Below are 22188 nucleotides of genomic sequence, written 5' to 3'. Positions count from 1 at the left end.
ATCTCTATTCAAAATAATTAAATAAAAATAAATGCATAAATAAAACCTGTATTTCCATAGTAAAGTGATAGAATAATAAAGCATCAATGGAAGATTGGAATGGGAAACCCTGAAGGAGGAGGGTTCATCAGTATCATTTATGACTCCTGCAATGACTTTCCCAGAAGCCCCTGTCTCCTTCATGCTAACTATTCTGCCTAGGCACAGTTGAACAAATTCACCTCCTTTCCAGAGTAAATAAAATATTTTATCATCGACAACAAAAGGATGAGATCTTTTGCAGAGTCATTATGTTATCTCCCCAGCCCTAAAGAAAAAAAATATCTTTAGGCTTCTTCTTCTTCTGAAGTTGTCACAATAATTGTGGAAGCAATCATGCAGTATTACAGGGAAGGAGTCACACATGCCAAAAAAATTTTAAAAGATTGCTTGTTAAAATTCTGTGACAAGGGAGTTGGGCAGTAGTGCAGTGGGTTAAGCGCACATGGCACAAAGCGCAAGGACCGGAGTAAGGATCCTGGTTCAGGCCCTCGGCTCCCCACCTGCAGGGGAGTCGCTTCACAGGCGGTGAAGCAGGACTGCAGGTGTCTATCTTTCTCTCCCCCTCTGTCTTCCCCATCTCTCTCCATTTCTCTCTCCTATCTAACAACGACGACATCAACAACAACAATAACTACAACAACAATGAAAAACAAGGGCAACAAAAGGGAAAATAAATTTTTAAAAAATCTAAAAAAAAAAAATTCTGTGACAAGAAGATGGCGACTTGGAGACAGCACATGGCCTGAGCTCTGCAAGTAGGCTACTTCAAAACTGGGAAGGTTGGGTGAGGGAAGGAATTCTGGCCACCAGGTTCCAGATGCTACCATGATGCCAGCCAGACTTCCCTAGACAGACGACCCCACCAATGTGTCCTGGAGCTCTGCTTCCTCAGAGCCCTGCCCGCTAGGGAAAGAGAGAGACAGGCTGGGAGTATGGATCGACCTGATAATGCCCATTTCAGCAGGGAAGCAATTACAGAAACCAGACCTTCTACCTTCTGCACCCCATGATGGCCCTGGGACCATACTCCCACTGGGTTAAAGAATAAGAAAGCTATAGGGGCCAGGTGGTGGCTCACCTGGTTGAGTGCATGAGTTACATGCTCAAAGTCCCAGGTTCAAGCCCCCAGATCCCACCTGCAGGGGAAAGCTTCACGGTTGGTGCAGTAGGGCTGCAGGTGTCTCTGTCTCTCTCCCTCTCTATCTCCGCTTCCTTTCCATTTATGGATGTCTCTATCAAATAAATAAAGAGAATAAAAAAAATCAATCTTTGTAAAAAAAAATACGAAAGCTATCAGGGAGGGGGTGGGATACAGAGCTCTGGTGATGGGAATTGTACCCCTCTTATCCTATGGTCCTGTCAGTGTTTCCATTTTATAAATAATTTTTTTTAATTCTGTGACAAAAGCATGAATAGAGAAAGTTAACAACAGGGTAAGTCATGGTGCATACTTGGTTGAGTGCACATGTGACAATGCAGAAGGACCCAGGTTTGAGCCCCCTGGTCCCCACCTGCAGGGGGAAAGCTTTGTGAGTGATGAAGCAGTGCTATAGGTGTCTCTCTGTCTCTCTCCCTCTTTATCACCTCTTTACCTTTTGATATCTGGCTATCTCTATCCAAGAAATAAATAAAAATAATTTAAAAAATAAAAGAGAAAGTTAATAGCTAGGAGTAACATCTGGGTTGTAAGACTCCTCACTAGGTTGGAGAACTTTCTGGCTTCTGGGTTCATAGCTGCTCCTGAAAGCTAAAGTGACATTTGGCTCTGAATGAGGGAGGACCTGTGGGGCTAACTTTGATTCTCAAGTGAAATATTTAACAGTTGTCATTCGATGATAATGAAAGATGGTCTGAACTGCTTCAAAATCTTGGAACAAGTGAGCTTTGGCAGCACAAGCTGCATGATTTTGAGATGCAGAAGGTATTCATCCACAGAGAAAAACACAGTTTTGCCTCCAGTATAGAGAACTAATAACTGTCAATCTCTCACCTCCTCTTCTCCTGCTTCTACTGCCTTTTCTCCCTCCTTCTAATACAGGGTCTGATTCAACTGTTTGTTCTTCCAGTATTTAGTGTTCTCTTTGACAAGGCCACTTTGCTCATCGTTTTCTTATTTAGTTGCTGTTTCTGATGCTCAGTCTTGGGGTCATATCCTAGTTGTCTTCTTCTCTGTTTCTTAATGTCACCCACCCCACACACAAAGTATCTTCTGCTTTCTCTACCTTTGCCTGCCTAAGCTCTTATATTACTTCTTTGTGTCTCCTCTGGGTATCACTGGCTGACTGAACTAAAGGTCAAAGTGCAGCTAGAACTGGGATTGTCTAAAAGGCACATGAGTTCTGACATTCACCTTCACCATTTGCACTCCTTCAGGATGTGAGGTGGGAGGGAAGCCAGCAGAGACTCAATCTAGAAGCTGCAATTCCCTGACTGTTCAAGTCAGACAACCCACCCTGTTCTCCACTCTTTTCCCAATAAATATGAGCACTTCCTGTCAGCCACCTGGTGAAATGGCCTGCCCTTGAACCTCTGCTCACCACGTCATGTTATAAATGGTTGCTTGCAGTGACAGGGAACCAGGAGTAGGAGCTTGGTTCTGAGCATCAGTGATGGCAATGACAGCAAAATTCACCCTACAGAAAAAAATTCAAGATACTATTTTGCTCATTGGCGGGGAGGAGGGTCATATTTATGTGGCAACCAATGACTTAAAAAGAGGGTGCCATATGGTGACACTGCTGACAGAGTGCCCATCTTACCATGTGCAGGGACCCCAGTTCAGGCCCCCATTCCCCACCTTGCAGGGAGGATGCTTCATAAGCAGTGAAGAAAAGTGGCAGCTATCTCTCTTTCTCTCTCACTCTCTGTCTCTCTCCTTCCTCTCAATTTCTCCCTCTCTCTATCAAAACTTTTTCAAATATTTATTAATACCCTTTAGTTGCCCTTGTTTTATTGTTGTAGTTATTGCTGTTGTTGATGTCGTCATTGTTGAATAGGACATAGAGAAATGGAGAGAGGAGGGAAAGAGAGGAGGAGAGAAAGATAGACACCTGCAGACCTGCTTCACCACCTATGAAGAGACTTCCCTGTGTTGGGAAATTGTGAGGATTGGCAGGGCTTGACTTGAGGGGACATCCATCCTCTCCTCTTATCAGACTTATTATCTACATAATCATTGTTTTGCCTGAAAGATTCCCACCCATTCCATTTCTTTGATCTATCTTCTTTCTACCCTCAAGACCCTCCCTGCCTGCAGGATATTATTAACCCTACTAGTTAAAACCCTCACAATAGTTGCTAAAGAAGTTCCTACCTTTCCAGCCCCTTTTGCCTTTCTCCGCCCCTTTCCTAGTCATTTCTGTTTCCGACTTGGCACTTCCAGGTCCAACCTTTAAAAGCCTGGGCTCCAACCAAAAAGATATGTGTACACCTATGTTCAAGCAGCACAATTTGTAAAATTTTGCTAAAACCTGGAAGCAACCCAGGTGCCCAACAACAGATGAATGGCTGAGAAAGCTGTGGTATATATACACAATGGAATACTATGCAGCTATTAAGAACAATGACCCCACCTTTTCTGACCCATATTGGATGGAGCTAGAAGGAATTGTGTTAAGTGAGCTAAGTCAGAAAGATAAAGATGAGTATGGGATGATCCCACTCATCAACAGAAGTTGAAAAAGAAGAACAGAAAGGCAAACTCTAAGCAGGATTTGACTAAATCTGGAGTAGGGCACCAAAGTAAAAACCCTGGGGTGAGGGTAAGGGTCGACATTCAGCAGTGGGGGGGAAGGGGGTGGGATGGGACACAATCTTTTGGTGGTGGGAATGGTGTTTATGTTCACTCCTATTAATTTGTAGTCATATAAAACATTAATTAATATGAGAGGGTAAAAATGTATTGTATGTTCTCAAACTTTTTAAAGCACAGACTGGATCTTTTTAATACATAGGCTGAGTCTTTGATATGTTGACTCTCTCAAAAGCCTAGACCAGGAAGAACAGAAGCAACCAGTGGCACAGCTATATACAAAACGTTGGGTATTATACAGCAAATCCTAACAAAGGGACTTTTCAAAGTTAACCCAATTAAAAAATAATGTGATTATAGCAATAACTATCCATTGTCTTCTTGAACCCTAAGACAGCAGGAACCTCACATCTCCACTATAGAGCCTATATTTCCCCCAGTCCTGGAACCTTAGGGTGAGGCGCACTTTGCTGCATGTTTCTCTCAATTCATATCAAATAATATTGCATCCGCTGATCACAACCTGATCAATGCAATGAGTGTCACCTCAGCATGCTTCACTTCAGACTCTGTCCAGAGACTTCAGGTGTGGAATGACAACCCTTCAGCTTCATTACTCAGGTGAGACCTTTCCTTTCATAGTATCCTCTAATTCCATTCCAGGTGGTCCACTTCCTAACAAAGTCCCAAAATCTAGATATAGACCAGGTCCCCTGAGATAGAGCATATGTTCACACGTATCCATATACTAGGGAAAAATATGTATCTGAAAGCAAAAGTACACAATAATCTGCAGTGAGTACCCCCCAACACTTCGTCTGCACTATTCCAGCCTTTAGGTCCATAATTGTTCAACAATTTGTTTGGCTTTGTATGCTAACTCTCTTTTCAGCCACCAGGTTCCAGATGCCAGTAGGATGCCGACCAGACTTCCTTGGGCAGACAACCCCACCAATATGTCCTGGAGCTCCACTTCCCGAGAGACCCACCCTACAAGGGAAAGAGAGAGGCAGACTGGGAGTATGGATTGATCAGTCAATGCCCATGTTCAGTGGGGAAGCAATTACAGAAGCCAGACCTTCCACCTTCTGCAACCCACAATGACCTTGGGTCCATACTCCCAGAGGGATAAAGAATGGGAAAGCTATCAAGGGAGGGGATGGGATATAGAGATCTGGTGGTGGGAACTGTGTGGAGTTGTATCCCTCCTATCCTACGGTTTTGTTAATGTCTCCCTTTTTAAATAAATTTAAAAAAAAAAAGACTCTTACCTGCAAGAAGGCAAACTCCTTGGGGTCACAGCTGCTTTGAATCTCAGGTTTCCTATTATAGCAGAGTAAAGTAACTTAGAGTACATCACTTTTCTCTGGGCTTATCTATGAAATGAGAGTGAAAATAATAACACGTTCTACTCTTTAGAATTGCATTGCAAAAACTCTCAGTTGGGGACAATTTTGCTCCATTGGACACATCTGTAGACATTTTTTGTTGTCATAAAAATGTGTAAGGGGTGGTCCGGGAGGTGGCGCAGTGGCTAAGGCACAAGACTCTCAAGCATGAAGTCTTGAGTTCAATTCCCAGCAGAACATGTACCAGAGTGATGGCTGGTTCTTTCTCTCCTCCTATCTTTCTCATGAATAAATAAATAAATTCTTTTTTAATTAATTAATTAATTAAAAGTCTGGGCTCTCTGATCAATAAAGAATTGAATTGTCTCACCACCACGAGTCTGTTCCTGAGTCATCTGAGTCGCTGAGTGTGTAGCAGTCCAGGCTGGCTCAGATCAAGTTCTCTCCAACCCAGAGAGTACACGCCTGGGAAGAGGTACCCCCACGCTAGCCCGGCATCCCTGCAGGTAGGAAGTCGGAGGCTCAAACCAGCATCCTCACGCCAATCCTTGCACTTTGTGCCACCTGTGCTTAACCTGCTGTGCTACCACCCAGCTCTCTATAAAAAATTTTTAAATAATGAATTAGAAAAATAAAATTTCCCCCCACACCTATGGACATCTAATCTTTGTCAAAGGTGCCCAGACTATTAAATGGGGAAAGCAGAGTCTCTTCAACAAATGGTGTTGGAAACAATGGGTTGAAACATGCAGAAGAATGAAACCACTCTATTTCACCAAATACAAAAGTAAATTCCAAGTGGATCAAGGACATGGATGTTAGACCAGAAACTATCAGATACTTAGAGGAAAATATTGGCAAAACTCTTTTCTGCATAAATTTTAAAGACATCTGCAATGAAATGAATCCAATTACAAAGAAGACTAAGACGAGCATAAACCTATGGGACTACATCAAATTAAAAAGCTTCTGCAAAGCTAAAGAAACTACTACCCAAACCAAGAGACCCCTCACAGAATGAGAGAAGATCTTTATATGCCATACATCAGACAAGAGGCTAATAACCAGAATATATAAAGAACTTGCAAATCTCAACATCAAGAAAACAAATAACCCCATCCAAATATGGGGGGAGGACTTGGACAGAATATTCACCACAGAAGAGATCCAAAAGGCTGAGAAACACATGAAAAAATACTCCAAGACTCTGATTGTCAGAGAAATGCAAATCAAGACAACAATGAGATACCACTTCACTCCTGTGAGAATGCCATACAACAGAAAAGGTAACAGCAGCAAATGCTGGAGAGGTTGTGGGGTCAAAGGAACCCTCCTACACTCCTGGTGGGAATGTCAATTGGTCCAACCTCTGTGGAGAACAGTCTGGAGAACTCTCAGAAGGCTAGAAATGGACCTACCCTATGATTCTGCTATTCCTCTCCTGGGGATATATCCTAAGGAACCCAACACATCCATCCAAAAAGATCTGTGTACACATATGTTCTTGGCAGCACAATTTGTAATAGCCAAAACCTGGAAGCAACCCAGGTGTCCAACAACAGTTGAGTGGCTGAGCAAGTTGTGATATATATATACTACTCAGCTATAAAAATGATGACTTCACCATTTTCAGCCGATCTTGAATAGACCTTGAAAAATTCATGTTAAGTAAAATAAGTCAGAAACAGAAGGATGAATATGGGACAATCTCACTCTCAGGCAGAAGTTGAAAAACAAGATCAGAAAAGAAAACACAAGTAGAACCTGAACTGGAATTGGTGTATTGCACCAAAGTAAAAGACTCTGGGGTGGGTGAGTGGGGAGAATACAGATCCAAGAAGGATGACAGAGGACCTAGTGGGGGTTGTATTGTTATATGGAAAACTGGGAAATGTTATGCATGTACAAACTATTGTATTTACTGTTGAATGTAAAACATTAATTCCCCAATAAAGAAATCAAAAAAAGAAAAAGAAAATTTCTATGTACTATTTTGTACATACATATTTCAGTCCAAATACAAGTGAAATCTTTGCCCATAACAGCAACTTCTGTTTGTCACAATGTCTTCATATACATTCAAAAGAAAATATTGTCTTTGCCAGAGCCACCATCCCCAAAACAGACTCTTTACCCAATGAGTGGTCAATAGTTAACCGGGCAGGAAAAAAAAAAGATTCATCTGTTTTGTCCCATTAGTGCCACACTGTAAACACCACAATCACAACCAAACCACATTTTGTCACTATTGCCCATAGAATAATTTGAAGCATGGTACTTATAGTAGAAATTTTCAGGGTCTGAGAATTCTAGAAGTTTCCTCTGTAGTTACCATCTTCATGTTCAACTCTGCTATCACACAATAGATACTGCAAAGCATCTCTTACAATGAAACTTTCATTACTCTGTCATCTCACCTGGAATCTAACTAAAAGATCTTCATTACAAGGGATGCATCTGCCAGTAAGTAAAATTAAATGCTTTCTAAGTGACTTTACAAAGTGCCCCTTGATTTTCTGACCCATTTTAATGTCTTACCTATTTTACTATAATAAGAAGCATATGATAGGATATGAAATTTGCCATCTGGATTTTTTTTCCCTCCACATCTTCAAACTTGCATATTTCCACTGCTCCTAGTTGATTTTATATATATATATATATATATGATAAGAGACAGAAAAAAAAGAAGACGAAGAAGATAAGAGACAGAGAGGGAGAAATAGGAGAAACAGGACAACACTGCCCGACTGCTTATGAAGATTTCCTCTTGGCATGGTGCTCCCACGTGGAAGGTGGAAGCGTGGTCCTGCATTCCCGAGTGTTCTGCTGGGTGAGCTATCCCCCAGTGCTTCAGCTAAATCATTCTCTAAAATACGTAACTTGTTAGCCAACAATTTGCTCTGCCTTTCTTCTTAACTCTTTTTCAGCCACCAGGTTCCAGATGCCACCATGATGCCAACCAGACTTCCTTGGGCAGACAACCCCACCATGTGTGCTAGAGCCCCACCTCTCCAAAACCATGCCCCACTAGAGAAAGAGACAGGCTGGGAGTATGGATCAACCTGCCAACACCCATGTTCAGTAGAGAAGCAATTACAGAAGCCAGAGCTTCCACCTTCTGCACCCGATAACGATACTGGGCCCATACTCCCAGGGTGTTAAAGAATAGGAAAGCTATCAGGGAGGAGATTAGATAGGGAATTCTAGTGGTGGGAATTGTGTGGACTTGTACCCCTCTTATCCTATGGTCTTGTCAATATTTCCATTTTATAAATAAATAAATAATTTAAAAAACAGGAAAAACTGCATAACTTTTTTTTTTTTTGACAGAGCTTGGGAGAGAGTAAAACCAGAGCACCACTCAGCTCTGATAATGGTGGTGCTAGGGACTGAGAGCTGGACCTTGGAGCCTCAGGCACGAAAGTCTTTGGCATAACCATTACGCTATCGCCTCAGTTCTATCAGAACCATTTTAAAGTGTACACATAGAAATGCTAGCTTATGCACATTATACAAAAATCTCTAGAACATTTTCAGCTTGCAAATAGGAGAGCGTGCCCGTGGAACAATTCTTTGCTCCCCTTCCTACAACTGCCATCCTACATTCTGCTTCTAAGAGTGTGACTATTCTGGATGCTTTGTATAAGTGGGTTTTGTCATCGATTTCTTAAGCATTGTGTTCAGGAAACTTTTTTCACTATCCAAAAAATGGACTGAATCCTACAGAACTGTCTTATCATATCACCTATTTTACTTTATTGTGCAAATCCTCACATAAACAGTATAATAAAGACTCACATTGGGGTTACTGAGTTCCTCAGAATCGTTAGCTTAAATCATACCACCCAGGAATTTGAAGTGGTTCATGGTTTTAAGAGCAAGTATGGGGAGTCGGGCGGTAGTGCAGCAGGTTAAGCGTACATGGTGCAAAGCACAAAGTGCTGGCATAACAATCCCGGTTCAAGCCCCTGGCTCCCCAGCTGCAGGGGAGTCGCTTCACAGGCGGTGAAGCAGGTCTGCAGGTGTCTATCTTTCTCTCCTCCTCTCTGTCTTCCCCTCCTCTCTCCTTTTCTCTCTGTCCTATCTAACAACAGCTATGACAACAATAACAACTACAAGCACAACAACAAGGGCAACAAAATGAGAAAAATAGCCTCCAGGAGCAGTGGATCCGTAGTGCAGGCACCAAGCCCCAGCAATAACCCTGGAGGCAAAAAAAAAAAGAACAGGTATGGTGACAACAAATAGCCCATAGCTATGAATACTCAACAATCACACACACACACATACACAAAGAGTGGATAAGGGCTGGGGAAATAGCATAATGGTTATGCAAAAGACTCTCATGCCTGGGGCTCTGGGGTTCAATCCCTGCACTACCATAAACCAGAGCTGAGCAATGCTCTCGTATCAATGTCTCTAGCTCTCTAGCTTTTACTCAAATAAAACAAACTGTTGTTAAAAAAAAAAAAAATGGATATGATTTATGCAGCTATTTATTATTATCCAGGCTCATTATTATTTGCCACCCAAACATCACACACATGGTGCTGTTCATTCAGAGTTTCAAAATCACTATAAAAACAAGGTCCAGATTTAGTTAGCATGGCACCCGCCCTTGAACATGCATGTAAACAGAAGGCCATCATGGGCCATCTTTTATCGTCAAGATAACTTCAGAAGGGACTGGGACTGTCTTAAATGTCCAGAAGAACTTGTTCTTTTTTGTTTGGTTGGTTTTGGGGTTTTGCTTTGCAAGTCTTTGTTTTGAGTCACTTTAGACAAGGGAATCATTTCCAATTGCATTAGCTGCAGACTGGAATGACTCTCTGCATTCAATAAATTCAGGAAAAGTGAGTTTCATGACCTTTGACTCTTCAGAACACTCAGGTCAAGTCAATGCTACTGAGGACTGCCCACTTCAAGAATGTCTAGGGTCCCCCTCTCCTCGTTCTTGAATGTCTAAGGTCTCCTCCTCCTCTTCCTCGTCCTCCTCGTCCTCCTCCTCCTCGTCCTCCTCCTCCTCCTCCTCCTCCACCACCAATGTTTCAGGTTTCCTCCTCCTCCTTCCATAATATTTGGCGTCTTCTCCTCCTTCTTTGGGGAGTATGTGTATGGAAGGGGTCTTATCTCAAATCCACATATCCTTTCTGGAGAGAGAGAGAGAGAGAGACTTATTCTTGAGGGTGGGGGGGGAAGACTAGCAGCTTCTCCCAATATGTAAGCAGCAGAAATTCCAGAGTCCAACTACTGCCAAGATTCTGTCCCTGAACTTATCTAATTCTACTCTGTTCTCTCACCTCCCTGCACACCAGTTAAAGGAAGCTTTCCCCCACCTCTCTCCCCCCTCCCCAACCCCACCTCCCTTTCTACCACCAGGGTTATCAGTGGGACTAGGTAGCTGCATGACTTTTTTTTTTTTTTTTTTAGTAGGTGATAGAGGAATAGAGATGGAAAGACCATGGGACACCTGCAACGTTGTTCCACAGTTTGTAAAGTTTCCACCCTGCAGGTGGGGACTGTGGTCTTGCAATTGAGTCTTTGCATAAGGTGACATAGGCTGACTGTTGGGTGAGCCACCACCCCACGCTCTTTCCTTCCTTCCTTTTTTTTTTTTTTTCCTTCTTTCTTTCCCTGAACACCTGAGCACCTGAACACCCATCAGCTCTGGCTTAAGGTAGTACAGGCAACTGAACTTGGGACTTTAAAGTTTGGAGCTTGAAAACCTTTTTGCATAGCCATTAAACTCTCTCCCCCACCCGCAAGGAAGTGTTGTTTGTTTGATTGGTTTTGTTTCTGTTTTTTTTTTTTTTTTTTTTTTTTTTTGTCTGTTTTTGTTAAAGAGACTCAAAGAGAAGGTCTAGGCCCCTATACCCCAGCCAGAACAACAGAGACGTCTTGAACTCCAAGGGCCTCAGAAATGAAATTGTCTTGTCTTTTCCAGAGAGGCAGTCTCCTTCACCCTCCCCCTGCTCCCAAAAGTGGTCTGTGGGCTTTCTCACAGACCAGTACTTCAGCCGGCTGAGCTGCATTGTATTCACCCAAGTGCTGAGGAAAAGGGATCTTTGTCGTGCAGAAGTCTGAAAGGCTTCTGAGGCCAATGCTTCTAGAAAGGATTTTCTCCTCTCCCTACCCCCAACCCACTCGCCATCCCTCTAAACACCTGTCAGCAGCAGCCATCCAGGGAAATCTTGGTATCCCAAGGCCTGTGACAACAAAGGGGAATAACGGTTGGGACCCCGCCGTCACCACGCGAACCCTGCAGATAGATGTTGGAGCAACAAAAATAAGCTCTGCAAGTTGCCTAGGTTCTGCAAAATCAGCAGGCCCCTGCTGAGACCAATCAACAACCGCCTTTGAAAGAGATAGGGGCGCCTTCTTTCCAGCGTGTTGATTGGTTGTGGCGAGTGGGCGGGGTTACACCCTCTGCCCGGGCTTCCTATAGGTGATTGAAAGTTAAAGGTGGGCCTCTGGCTAGGGTGGACCCCATAACAAGGAATGCTTTGGGGATTTTTTTCTTTTTCTTTCTTTCTTTCTTTCTTTTTTTTTTTTTCTTTTTCTTTTTTTCTTTTTCTGCTGAGGAGGCTAAGGCTTTAGGCAAGTTCTAAGTGGGAAACCAGTTGGCAGGAAAGAACTTTCAGCCGAATTAAGATGCCAGGTCCTAGGAGAGAAAAGAACCAGGAGTTTCCTTTCAGGAAAGGGTGTCATTAGATTTTTCTTCTTGTTCTTTATTTTTAATCAGCAGCAAGCACCTATCCTGCCCCCAAACATGCCATCAGAGAGAAGAAAAATGATGATGGGAAGCTCAACATGCTGTTGGTATTTTTAATTTCTTCCAATGGCTTCTTCAAGGCCAAAAAAACAGCAGCACGGTGCAGTTCTGACTGGCGAAGGGGACTTTCTGTTGAGAATGAAGTGGTTTCCCTACAAATCCAACCAACAGGAAAACCACTATGCCCACATTTGTCACCCCTTCCCAGCCCTTTTTTGCAAGGCATAAAACTATGCTCACCAACTCCACCTAAAACAGAAGGCAAGGTGGACTGGGGAGATAGCAGCATCAGTAGCACACCAGACTTTCATGCTTGAGATCCCCAAGGTCTCTGGTTCCATCCCTGGTACCACCACAAGTCAGAACTGAGCAGTGTTCTGGTTTTTTTAAAAAATAAATAAACAAATAAACTGGAGGCAAGGAGCCCAGGCGCACGGGGGTTGTACCTGCCCTCTGATTCTGCCCCAAGATAAAAGAGGAAGGTTGGAAAAGTCTTTCTGGACCCAGGATCACAGGAGCAGCCAAGAGCAGCAGCGTGGGCAAGATGGGCTGGTGGAAGAGCCTGCTCCAAGCAAGAAACCTGCTCTTGGTCATCTTGGTGCCGCTGCTGCTGCTGCCCCTGCCCATTCTCCACCCCAGCAGCGTGAGTACCTGTTCTGGCTCTCCTGGGGGTGGGGGGGGGGCAAGTCGGAAGCCAGTGTGTGGGGGGTGTACAGTGGAGCAAAGGGGGTGCTTGTACAAGACCTCGGCAGTGCTGTTCTGCTAGTGTAAAGAAGATGAAAAAAAAATTTTTTTCTGGAGGAAGCAAAAACTTTTTTTTTCCCCTCACCAAACAAGAAAATGGTCATTTTTATTGTTCTAAACCTTCCCAGACCTCCCCATTGCCCCAGACAAGAATGAGAGTGGGATTGGGTTTGGGATGGGTGGGGGAGTCCAAGATAATGTGTGTCCAATAAATCAAAGCCAGCCTGCCCTGTCACCTGGCTGTGGGGGTTGGGGGATGCACTGAGAGGAAGGTAGATAAGGAAAGGGACATTAGTCAGGAACCAACACATGGCTCTGTGGGAGAGAACAGCTGCCCCCAGAGAACCGTGGAGGAGCAGGAGAAAGGACTATAGGCCTGAGGCTGGGGCAGAAGGGAGTTCAAGTCCCAGGGGGCACTTGTGTCTCCTTTTCCAAGGTCTTGCTAACCCTGAAACCCTGAAGCGCCCCTCTGAAGCTGAAAGCAGAACTAGGCACCTTGCCTTGGTCCCTTGCCTATGGCCCTTGGATAGTTTGTGTCTTCTGCCTTCTACTCTGTGCTCTTCAGATGGCATGACAGTAAGGACATTGGGGGCCCCAGTGCCTGACCTTGACCTAGTTCTTAGCTGGGTTTGTAAGTGGAAGGGGACTTCGCTCAGTACTTGACTTGCTTCTCAGAAGAAGGCTGGCTCCTTCCCTTCTCTGCTGTCGTCTTCTTCCTCTTCTTCCTCCTCTTCTGTTTCTTCCTTCTGTCTTCTTCTCCTCCTCCTCTTTCTCCTTCTTCTCCTCCTCTTTCTCCTCCTTCTCCTCCTCTTCTTCTCTGCCTCTTCTCCTTCCTTCTCTTTTTCCTTCTCCTTCTTCCTTCTCCTCTCTCTCTTCATCTCCATCCTTCTTCCTTCTCCTTCTTCTCTTTCAATCTTCCTCATCTTCCTCTTCTTCTTCTTCTTCCTTTTCCTTCTCCATTTTTCCTTCCCCGCTCCTCCTCTCCTCTTTTCCCCTCCCCCACTGGTGCAACCCTGAAGACTTCCTTCAGGAAAAATTAACTAGAGCACATTCACTGTGTTGGGGGTGGGATGCAGAAGGAGTACCTTCCACTCAGCTCCCTGGGTAACTAGGTAACCAAGATTAATTTATAAAGTCAAATCCAGGGGGATTAATGAATGTTGCTTCTTAAGCCAAACAAACTGCCTGAGATTGCTAGTGTCATAAATCCCCCAGAGTGCCAGGGAGACCTGGAATTAGCAGCAGTGGGCACCACTGGCTGTTTTCCCAGGCTTGGAACTATTTAGTTTCCTGCTTTGTCCAAATGGGCTGCCCTTCTTGGTTTCTTATCCACATTGCTTTAAAAAAAATAAAATAAAAAAAACCTCAGTGCAGATGGGTTGAAAGAAGCTGTGTTGCCCTCTTCAACTTCATGCCACTGTCAGGCATCCTCCCTGTTCCTCTTAAATCAGGCCCATGATTTAAGGCCCATGATTCTAGGGTATGGAATCCCTCACATCTCATTCTGGGCCTGGGCCCCCATCTTTGAGCTTCTTAGTTATTGGTAACTAGTGAGTAATGTGCACAAGAAGAAAGAGAATAAATTATTGAAAAAAGCATCATAACCTATTTAAGGGAAGAGTTGAAGGGAAAGAGGAGAGAGGACTTAGAGGTTTTTTGTTCTGCCTTCATACATACTTACCTACTTACATACTTATGTGTATGTATCTGTAGACTCAAACCTAGGGCTTCACACATGTGGTCATGCACTATCCGTGAAGCTATATCCAGACCTTAGAAATAATTGGGGGGGGGAGGGGTTAGAGCTGGAGCCTCATGCTTGTGCTGCCAGGTACTCTCTCATTGAGAGAGAGAGAGAGAGAGAGAGAGAGAATAGTACTAGAGCTTTCCCCTAAGGCATAGCACCTTCCCATGTGGTGCAAGGGCTCAAACATGGCAAGGCAGGCATTCAACATGGTGAACTCTCTCCAGCCCCATATAAATACTTTTTGAAGTGGATTTTCACAACTGAATTTTAGCACAAGAGTCTGTGTCTTAAGACTCTTGCTGCTGCTGCTGCTGCTGCTGCTCCTCCTTCTCCTCATTTCCCTCCTCCTCTTCTTAACTTAGTCTTTCGTCCAGAATATGTTCCGCCTTGGGACAATAAGGTTGCCAGCCATGCATGGGGGCAGATAATTCTGCAGTGGGGAGGCTGTCTCGTGCCCTGTGGGATGTTTACAGCAGGTGCTGGTAGCATCCCTACCCTACCCTACCCTACCCAGTGTGACAGCCAAAATATGTCCAGCTATCCCCCGGAGGCAAAATCCCTCCTCCCAGCTGAGAGCTAATGGAAAGACTCCAGCGTGGAGGTACTCAGTGGGGGGAACACAGCACTTGCAGACTTGAAGTCAAGTTCAATCTGTAGCAGTGCAGTGCATATGCCAGAGTGATGCTTTAGTTCACTCTGTCTCCCACCCTTCCCCCATTTATAAATAAATAAACCTTTTCAAAGAAAGAAAAGGAGCACCAACAAAATATTTCACTTTGCCGGTGTGCTTCCCAGGTTCGAGCCCAGCCTCCACATTGAAGGAAGTTTCAGTGTTATGGTTGGTGTCTTTCTTCCATTCTCTCTTTCATTTTTACATTTTTAATTTAATATTGATTTACAAAATTATAAGATCACAGGTGTAATTCCATACCTTTCCCACCACCAGAGTTCTGTGTCCCCATTCCCTCCACTGGAAACTGCAGTACTTCTCCCAAGGTCACAGATATGGGTTGACTATTTCTATAACTATAACTATATATATATATATATATATATATATATATATATATATATATATTTGCCTATTTTTTTCTTGTGGTCCTGCATTCTCTCCCTTTCTAAGTCACATTCATTACTTCTGAGTGTCCTTCCTTTTTTTTTTGTGCTTCCTTTTCTCTGTTCAGGTCCTGATATAATTGTGGTTCAGAGCCCTTTGGTCACCTTCCCCTAAAATTTATCCCTCTGGTTATGGACCAAAGATCATTATGGGGTGCAGAAGGTGGAAGTCCGGCTTCTGTAATTGTTCCTCCGCTGGACATGGGCATTGGCAGGTCAATCCATAACCCCAGCTTGTTTCTATCTTTCCCTAGTGGTATAGGACTTCGTTGGTCTCTTTCATTTCCTCTCTCTCTCTCTCTCTCTCTCTCTCTGTCTCTCTGCCCCTCTGCCTTCTATGTCTCTATCTAAATCCTAATCATAAAAAAGAAAGAAAATGATATAAAGCAGAGTCAGCCTGGGAGCTTGCTGGTCAGTGTGCAAGGCTCCCTGCTCTAATGTCAGGGCCTTGAGGATGGCCAGGTGGAGCCTGGGGTGACTGACACCCTTGTGACTCCCCTACCCCTATGTGTGCTCACGCTCTGCCGAGGCTCTACCCCCATGCTTCAGCATCAAAAGCAGCACTGAATATTTTGTGGGTTTTTTTTTAATGAACCAGTCTTAAAAAAAATTTTTTTTTTTACTTAATTATTTTGTGTAGACAAAGAGAAGTTGGGAGGAGAAGGAGAGATACCTGCAGCATTGTTTCATCAATCTGGAAACTTCCCCTGTAGGGACCAGGGGCTTGAACGTGGTTCCTTGCACACTGTAATATGTGTGCGCAATCATGTGTGCCACTGCCTGTCACAGCACTGATCTTCTTTCTCACCATGACATATATAAGAGCACCCCACACACACTTCCAGCAGACTTCTAGAGTTTTCTCTTTCATCATTAAAGTTCCTTCCTGGACCTGTTTGTCTGGGGACGGAGCCCCTGGCCTGAAAAGCTGTTGTGTCTTCCAGGTGACGGGTCACAGATGCATAATATGGAGACTTGATGAGAATGACTGTCTCCTCTTTTCTGCCCGGCTCCCAAAGCTTAGACTCAGTTTAACACATTACAGAAATAGCAGGAGCCAGGAGGAATATTTATAATCGAGCTATGATTCGGTGTAGGGGTAAGGGTTGGGTTTAGACTAAGAGTCAATCTAAATGTCAAAAATGGTCAAGCAGGAGAGATAGCATAGTGGTTATTGTAAAGTACTTTCATGCCTGAGGCTCCAAAGTCCTAGATTTAATCTCCCGTACCACTGTAAGCAAGAGCTGAGCAGTGTTCTAGTAAAAATAATAATAATAATAATAAGTATGTAAATAAACCATTTTTAATTCAAAATGGTCATTTTTGAGAGCAGGCTTCAATTTCCTTTCAAGAAGTGGGGTATCATTATGGGTGGGGTATCCATCTGGGGGTGCACAGATCTAAGCATCGTTGAGTAGCCCAGCTGGGAAAAATCCTTGAAGGAGAAATATCATTTGGAACATTCCCCTTTATGAGCAGGAGTGGACTCTGGCATCACTGGCTTTAAAAGCTGTACCTGAACAATTCACAACCCCTACGCCCCTCCTGAGCAGTGGCAGGAATAAGTGACTAGAGTTCCCAGAACATTCTCTCCACTGGATAACAGAGGCTCATTAATCAACACAGGAACCCAATTCACTTCTCCCAGCATTGATTAAGCTTCTTACTAGGCACTGAGTATGGGGAAACCAGACTCCAGTGATCAAACTTTTTTTCTTAAAGGTATCTATTTTATTTGTATGAGAGAGGTTAAGAGAGAGAGAGAGACTAAAGCATTGCTCAACTCTGGCATAAGGGGATTCTGAAAATGAAACCTATGACTTCGGGGACCTCAGGCATGCAAGTTGTGCTCTAACAGGCTGTGCTCGCTTCTAGACCCAAAGCACTTTAAGAAGTTTGTTTACGGGGTACAAAGTGCAAGGACCGGCATCAGGATCGTGGTTCGAGCACCCTGCAGGGGGGTCGCTTCACAAGTGTCTCTCCTCCTCTCTGTCTTCCCCTCCTCTCTCCATTTCTCTCTGTCCTATCCAACAACAACAACAGCAATAATAACAAGCACAACCACAACAAAGGCAACAACAAGGGCTACAAACTGGGAAAAATAGCCTTCAGGAGCAGTGGATTCCACCAAGCCCCAGCAATAACCCTGGAGACAAAAAAAAAAAAAAAAGAAGTTTGTTTATGGGACTGGTACTGGCACACCCAGTTACGTGCACATAGTATGAAGCACAAGGACCAGCACAAAGATCTAGGTTTGAGCCCGTAGCTCCTTACTTGTAGGGGGTTGCTTCAGGAGGGATGAAGCAAATCTGCAAGTGACTTTCTCTCTCCCTCTCTGTCTCCCTCTCCTCTCTCAGTTTCTCCCTGTCCTGTCCAGTAAAATGTAAAAAATGGCTGCGAGGAGCAGTGAATTCATAGTACTGGCACCAGGCCCCAGAAATAACCTTGGAGGCAAATAAATAAGTTTGTTTGCTGGGCCCCAGAAGAGCCGGGAAGACAGCTTATCAGTAGAGCACAGGACTTAACATGCTTAACGTCCCAGGTTCACTCTGACAGCACAAATGCCAGAGTTTACACAGTGCTCTGGTCTCTCTTTCATCAAAAATAAATCTTTTTAAAAAACCAGAATGTTTACCTTGGGCTTAGCCCAGTTTTAATTCTTTGTTTGTTTTTTTTTTTAAAAAGTCTATTTATTTATTAATAAGACAGAGAGACCAGAGCACTGCTCATCCCTGGCTTATGGTGGTGCTGGGGATTGAACCTGGGACCTTGGAGCCTCAGACATGAGAATCTTTTACAAAAATTATGCTATCTCCCTGGCCCTCCAATTCTAAGCAAAATGGGGCCTAGCAAAAGAAAAGTTTTCATCGCAGTCTCTCTTGCTCTCTCTCTTCTTTTCCCTCAGTTTGTCACTTGATAATAGCCAGGACAAGAAAGATTGCAAGTTCTGTGGAAGGAGTAAAGGCCTCTGAGTGAGAAAGGAATATTCTGTCCCCTTGTCTTCAACTAGAGTTAAGATCTGCCTGTCTGTCTCTTTCCTGTAATGAGAAGAATTAGACCAAAGGACTCCGAGCTGCTTTAGATAGTTTGATTTCTACAAGAGACACCCTTCTCTAAACTACATTCTTCTTCAAAGGGGTTGCTGTTTCATCACTATTGATTCTCTTATCTTATCTGCACTTCCAAAAGTTTTAACTTCTCTCTGATCTTTTGGCCCCAGAAGATATCTCAGTGGGAGCTGCAGTCAGGAGCTCTTAGCTCCTTCACTCTCCCACCCCCCAAAACCATGGGTATCAGGAGTGAGCTTCCATCCAGCTAAGCCCGCTTGGTCATGAGTGATTCCTTCCACTAATCCGAAATCACTAGTGACTTTATGAAAGACTCTGAGAAGTTCATTTTGAACCCAGGAGATAAACTAGATTGTCTGATTCCTGGGTCACTAGCCAACCTCAGGAGACAGATCAGATTTAAGCATTGATGTTTAAGAACTACGTAAAAATGGATAATCCTCCTCCCCAGGCCAGCTTGGAAGTTCTAGACAGAGGTTTTCCAAAATATTAATGGCCTTGAATGGTGAGCTCTCTCTGGATTAAGCCAGTGACCTTGATCAGTGTCATTCTGGGTAACCAACTACTGCAGGCCATGGTTAGGGAGTTGGGAGGATGGTAAATATAAATAAATATACCAATATAAGTAAATATACCAGCTCACCTGGTAGAAGGCCCGCATTAGAGTGTGCAAGGACCCAGATTAAAGCCCTCTGTCCCCACCGGCAGGAGAAGCTTCATGAGCAGTGGATCAGTGCTACAGGTGTCTCTCTTTCTTTCCTTCTCCCCACCCTTTCTGCTTCACTCTGTCTTTTTCAGAAAGAAAGAGCTAAAAAAAAATAAATTAAATTAAAAAAAAGGTGGCCGGGTGGTGGCGCACCTGGTTGAGAGCACATGTTACAATGCACAAGGACCCAGGTTCGAACCCCTGGTCCCCGCCTGCAGGAGGGAGGCTTTGCAAATGGTGAAGCAGTGCTGTAGGTGTCTCTCTTTCTCCCTGTCTCCCCCTAACTTCTTGATTTCTCACTGTCTCTATCCAATAAATGAAGATAATAATTTTTTTAAACTGAGAAGAGAGAAAGAAAGGGAAAAAAAAAACTTGTTACCAGGAGGTAGAGTCATCCTGTAGGTACCAAGCCCCAGCTGTGATCCTAATGGCAGGAAGGAAGGAAGGAAGGAAGGAAGGAAGGAAGGAAGGAAGGAAGAAGGGGTGGGTGGGTGGGTAATAGCATACATGGTATGAAGTGCTAGGACCTGCACAAGGATCCAGGTTCAAGTCCCTAACTCCCCACCTACAGGGTGGTCCCCTTACATGTGGTGAAGCAGGTCTGCAGGTATCTTTCTCTCCCCCTCTCTATCATCCCTTCCTCACTCAATTTTTCTCTGTCCAATCCAATAAAATGGAAACAAAAATGACTGCCAGGTGCAGTGGATTCATAGGCCTGGCACCAAGTCCCAGCGATAACCTTGGAGGCAAAAAAAGAAGGAAGGAAGGAAGGAAGGAAGGAAGGAAGGAAGGAAGGAAGGAAGGAAAAGCAGAAAGGAAGGGAAGGGAAGGGAAGGGAAGGGAAGGGAAGGGAAGGAAAGGAAAAGAAATAAATTTAGGGGGGCAGGAAATAACTCGCCTAGTAGAGCACACACTTTACACCCCAGGAGGCATCACATGGGAAGACTATGCAAAGAGAGCGTTGCAATTGATGAAGTAGTGTTATGGCTTCTCTCCTTGTCTGTCATTCTCTTTCTGCCTTTCGCCCACAGTCTGAAAAGGAAAGAGTGAGGGAAAGGCCTCCAGGAGCAGGGAATTTTGCAGACAGGAAGCCCCAGGAAAGCCCTGATTGGGTGGGGTTGTTGTATTGGGCCAGAGAGATAACTTACTAGATAGGGTTCAAGCCCTCCCATGTATGCAGTCTAGGTCCTGGTACTAGTACTGCATGGGAGAACTATAACACTGGAGGAAGCTCTATCTGGATGGGAGTCGGGGGGGATAGTTAGCTTGGGACCAGTAAAATCATGCTTGAGCAAGACTCATGCACCACAAAAAATCAATTGATTACTAAGAATGGTTTGCCTACTTATTCTGTATAGTTATTCTGTATATTCTGTAAAGGAAGGAAGAAGGGAGTGGGTGGGTGGTAGCACGCATGGTATGAAGTGCTAGGACCTGCACAAGGATCCAGATTTGAGTCCCTAACTCCCTACCTGCAGGGTGGTCCCTTCACATGTGGTAAAGAAGGTCTACAGGTGTTTTTCTCTCCCCCTCTCTGTCTTCCCCTCCTCTCTCAGTTTGTAGCCAGCAAAGCAGGTAGGGAAAACTCTGGGAGATTCCCAGGCTTCCTTCCCAGGTTAATCACAGTCTTTTACTTCCTGTGTCCACTGGCCTCAGTGAGCAATGGTTAGGGCTCTGATTCCTAGCCAGGGATTATTTCCTTCCCCCCAGAGACATTTGGTCCTGTCTCAAGACTTTTCTTTTCCTTTAATATTGTATTGTTTTAATGAAAGAGATGTATAGAGAGAAAGAGAGACCACAGGTCTGGTTTATGCTGGTGCTGGGGATTGAATGTAGACCCTCAGAGCCTCAGGCGTGAGTCATTTTGCATAATCACGATGCTGTCTCCCCAGCCCTTGAGGCTTTTCTGACACTTGAGGAGGTGCTACTAACATCACTTCGAGAAAGCAAAGGAAGTTGCCGAGAATCTTCGAATGCACAGGACTCCCCCGACCCAACCACCCCACCACCCCACCACCACCATCGAGGAATCACGCAGCCTTCCCTGGGCTGATCTCAGACCCAACCCCAGCAGCTGAGCCCTGCTGCCTTCAGCTACCCAGGAACCTCTGATGTACAGTCAGCTGGACACCAGAATATTCTGCCCCAGGCCCAATTGGAAATTGGGTCTCTTCCATTATAGTGTAGACTCGGGTCTGCATGCAGACGGGTGTCCCCCACACTCCACAACCAAGTTCATGTCTGTTCTCTAGAGAGGTATGTCCCGGCTCCCAGGTTTGGGTGTGGATGAAACCTGGTAGGAAAGAAAGCCATGGAGTTTCTGTGATCTTGGGAGAATCCTTGCAGTTTCCAATGGAGGGGATGAGGGAGGACACAGAACTCTGGTGGTGGGAAAGGTGCAGAGTCATACTCCTGTTATAACGTTGTAAATCAATATTAAATCACTAATAAGATTTTTTTTTTAATTTAGAAAGAAAGCCATAGGAACAAACAGTGGCACAGCTGGTAGAGTGCAGGAATTACCATGTGCAGGGACCAGGGTTCAAGCCTTGAGTCCCCATCTGCATAGGGAAAGCTTCACCAGCACTAAAGCAGAGCTGCAGATATCTCTTTGTTTCTTCTGCTCTGTTCCCTCCCCCCACACACACACACCTTCCTTCTCTATTTATGTCTATCTCTACGGAAAAAGAAAAAAAAAAAAAAAAAAAGCTCCAGGAAAGATGGATTCATTGTGCAGACACTGAGTCCCCAGTGATAACCTTGGGGGGGGGGGGGGGAGCCAAGCTCTGTTAATCCAGCTTTGCGGCCACATGAGTCAACCTATAACCCTGCTACATTGCTGTTGGAATGCAGACTGGTAAAGCCCCTTAGGAAGACTGTATGGACAGTC

General features: G+C 44.4%; 1 protein-coding gene across 3 annotated transcripts in view; it reads left to right on the top strand.

Moving 5' to 3' along the window:
* Window positions 1-11390: 11390 nt before the first annotated feature.
* SLC13A4 (solute carrier family 13 member 4) overlaps window positions 11391-22188 on the top strand; it is a 57516-nt gene continuing 46718 nt past the window's right edge. For 2 of the 3 annotated variants that reach the window (XM_060196633.1, XM_060196634.1), the window contains exon 1: window positions 11393-12560. In XM_060196633.1, the coding sequence (XP_060052616.1) occupies window positions 12462-12560 (99 nt within the window). In that variant the 5' untranslated portion in view covers window positions 11393-12461. Of the gene's footprint in view, window positions 12561-22188 lie in introns of all 3 variants that reach the window. The other variant, XM_060196632.1, reaches the window with a different exon arrangement.

Source organism: Erinaceus europaeus, chromosome 8, assembly GCF_950295315.1.
Source record: "Erinaceus europaeus chromosome 8, mEriEur2.1, whole genome shotgun sequence".
NCBI lineage: Eukaryota > Metazoa > Chordata > Mammalia > Eulipotyphla > Erinaceidae > Erinaceus > Erinaceus europaeus.
The sequence above is the reverse complement of the archived record's forward strand: the minus strand, read 5'-3'. Positions and strand labels throughout refer to the sequence as shown.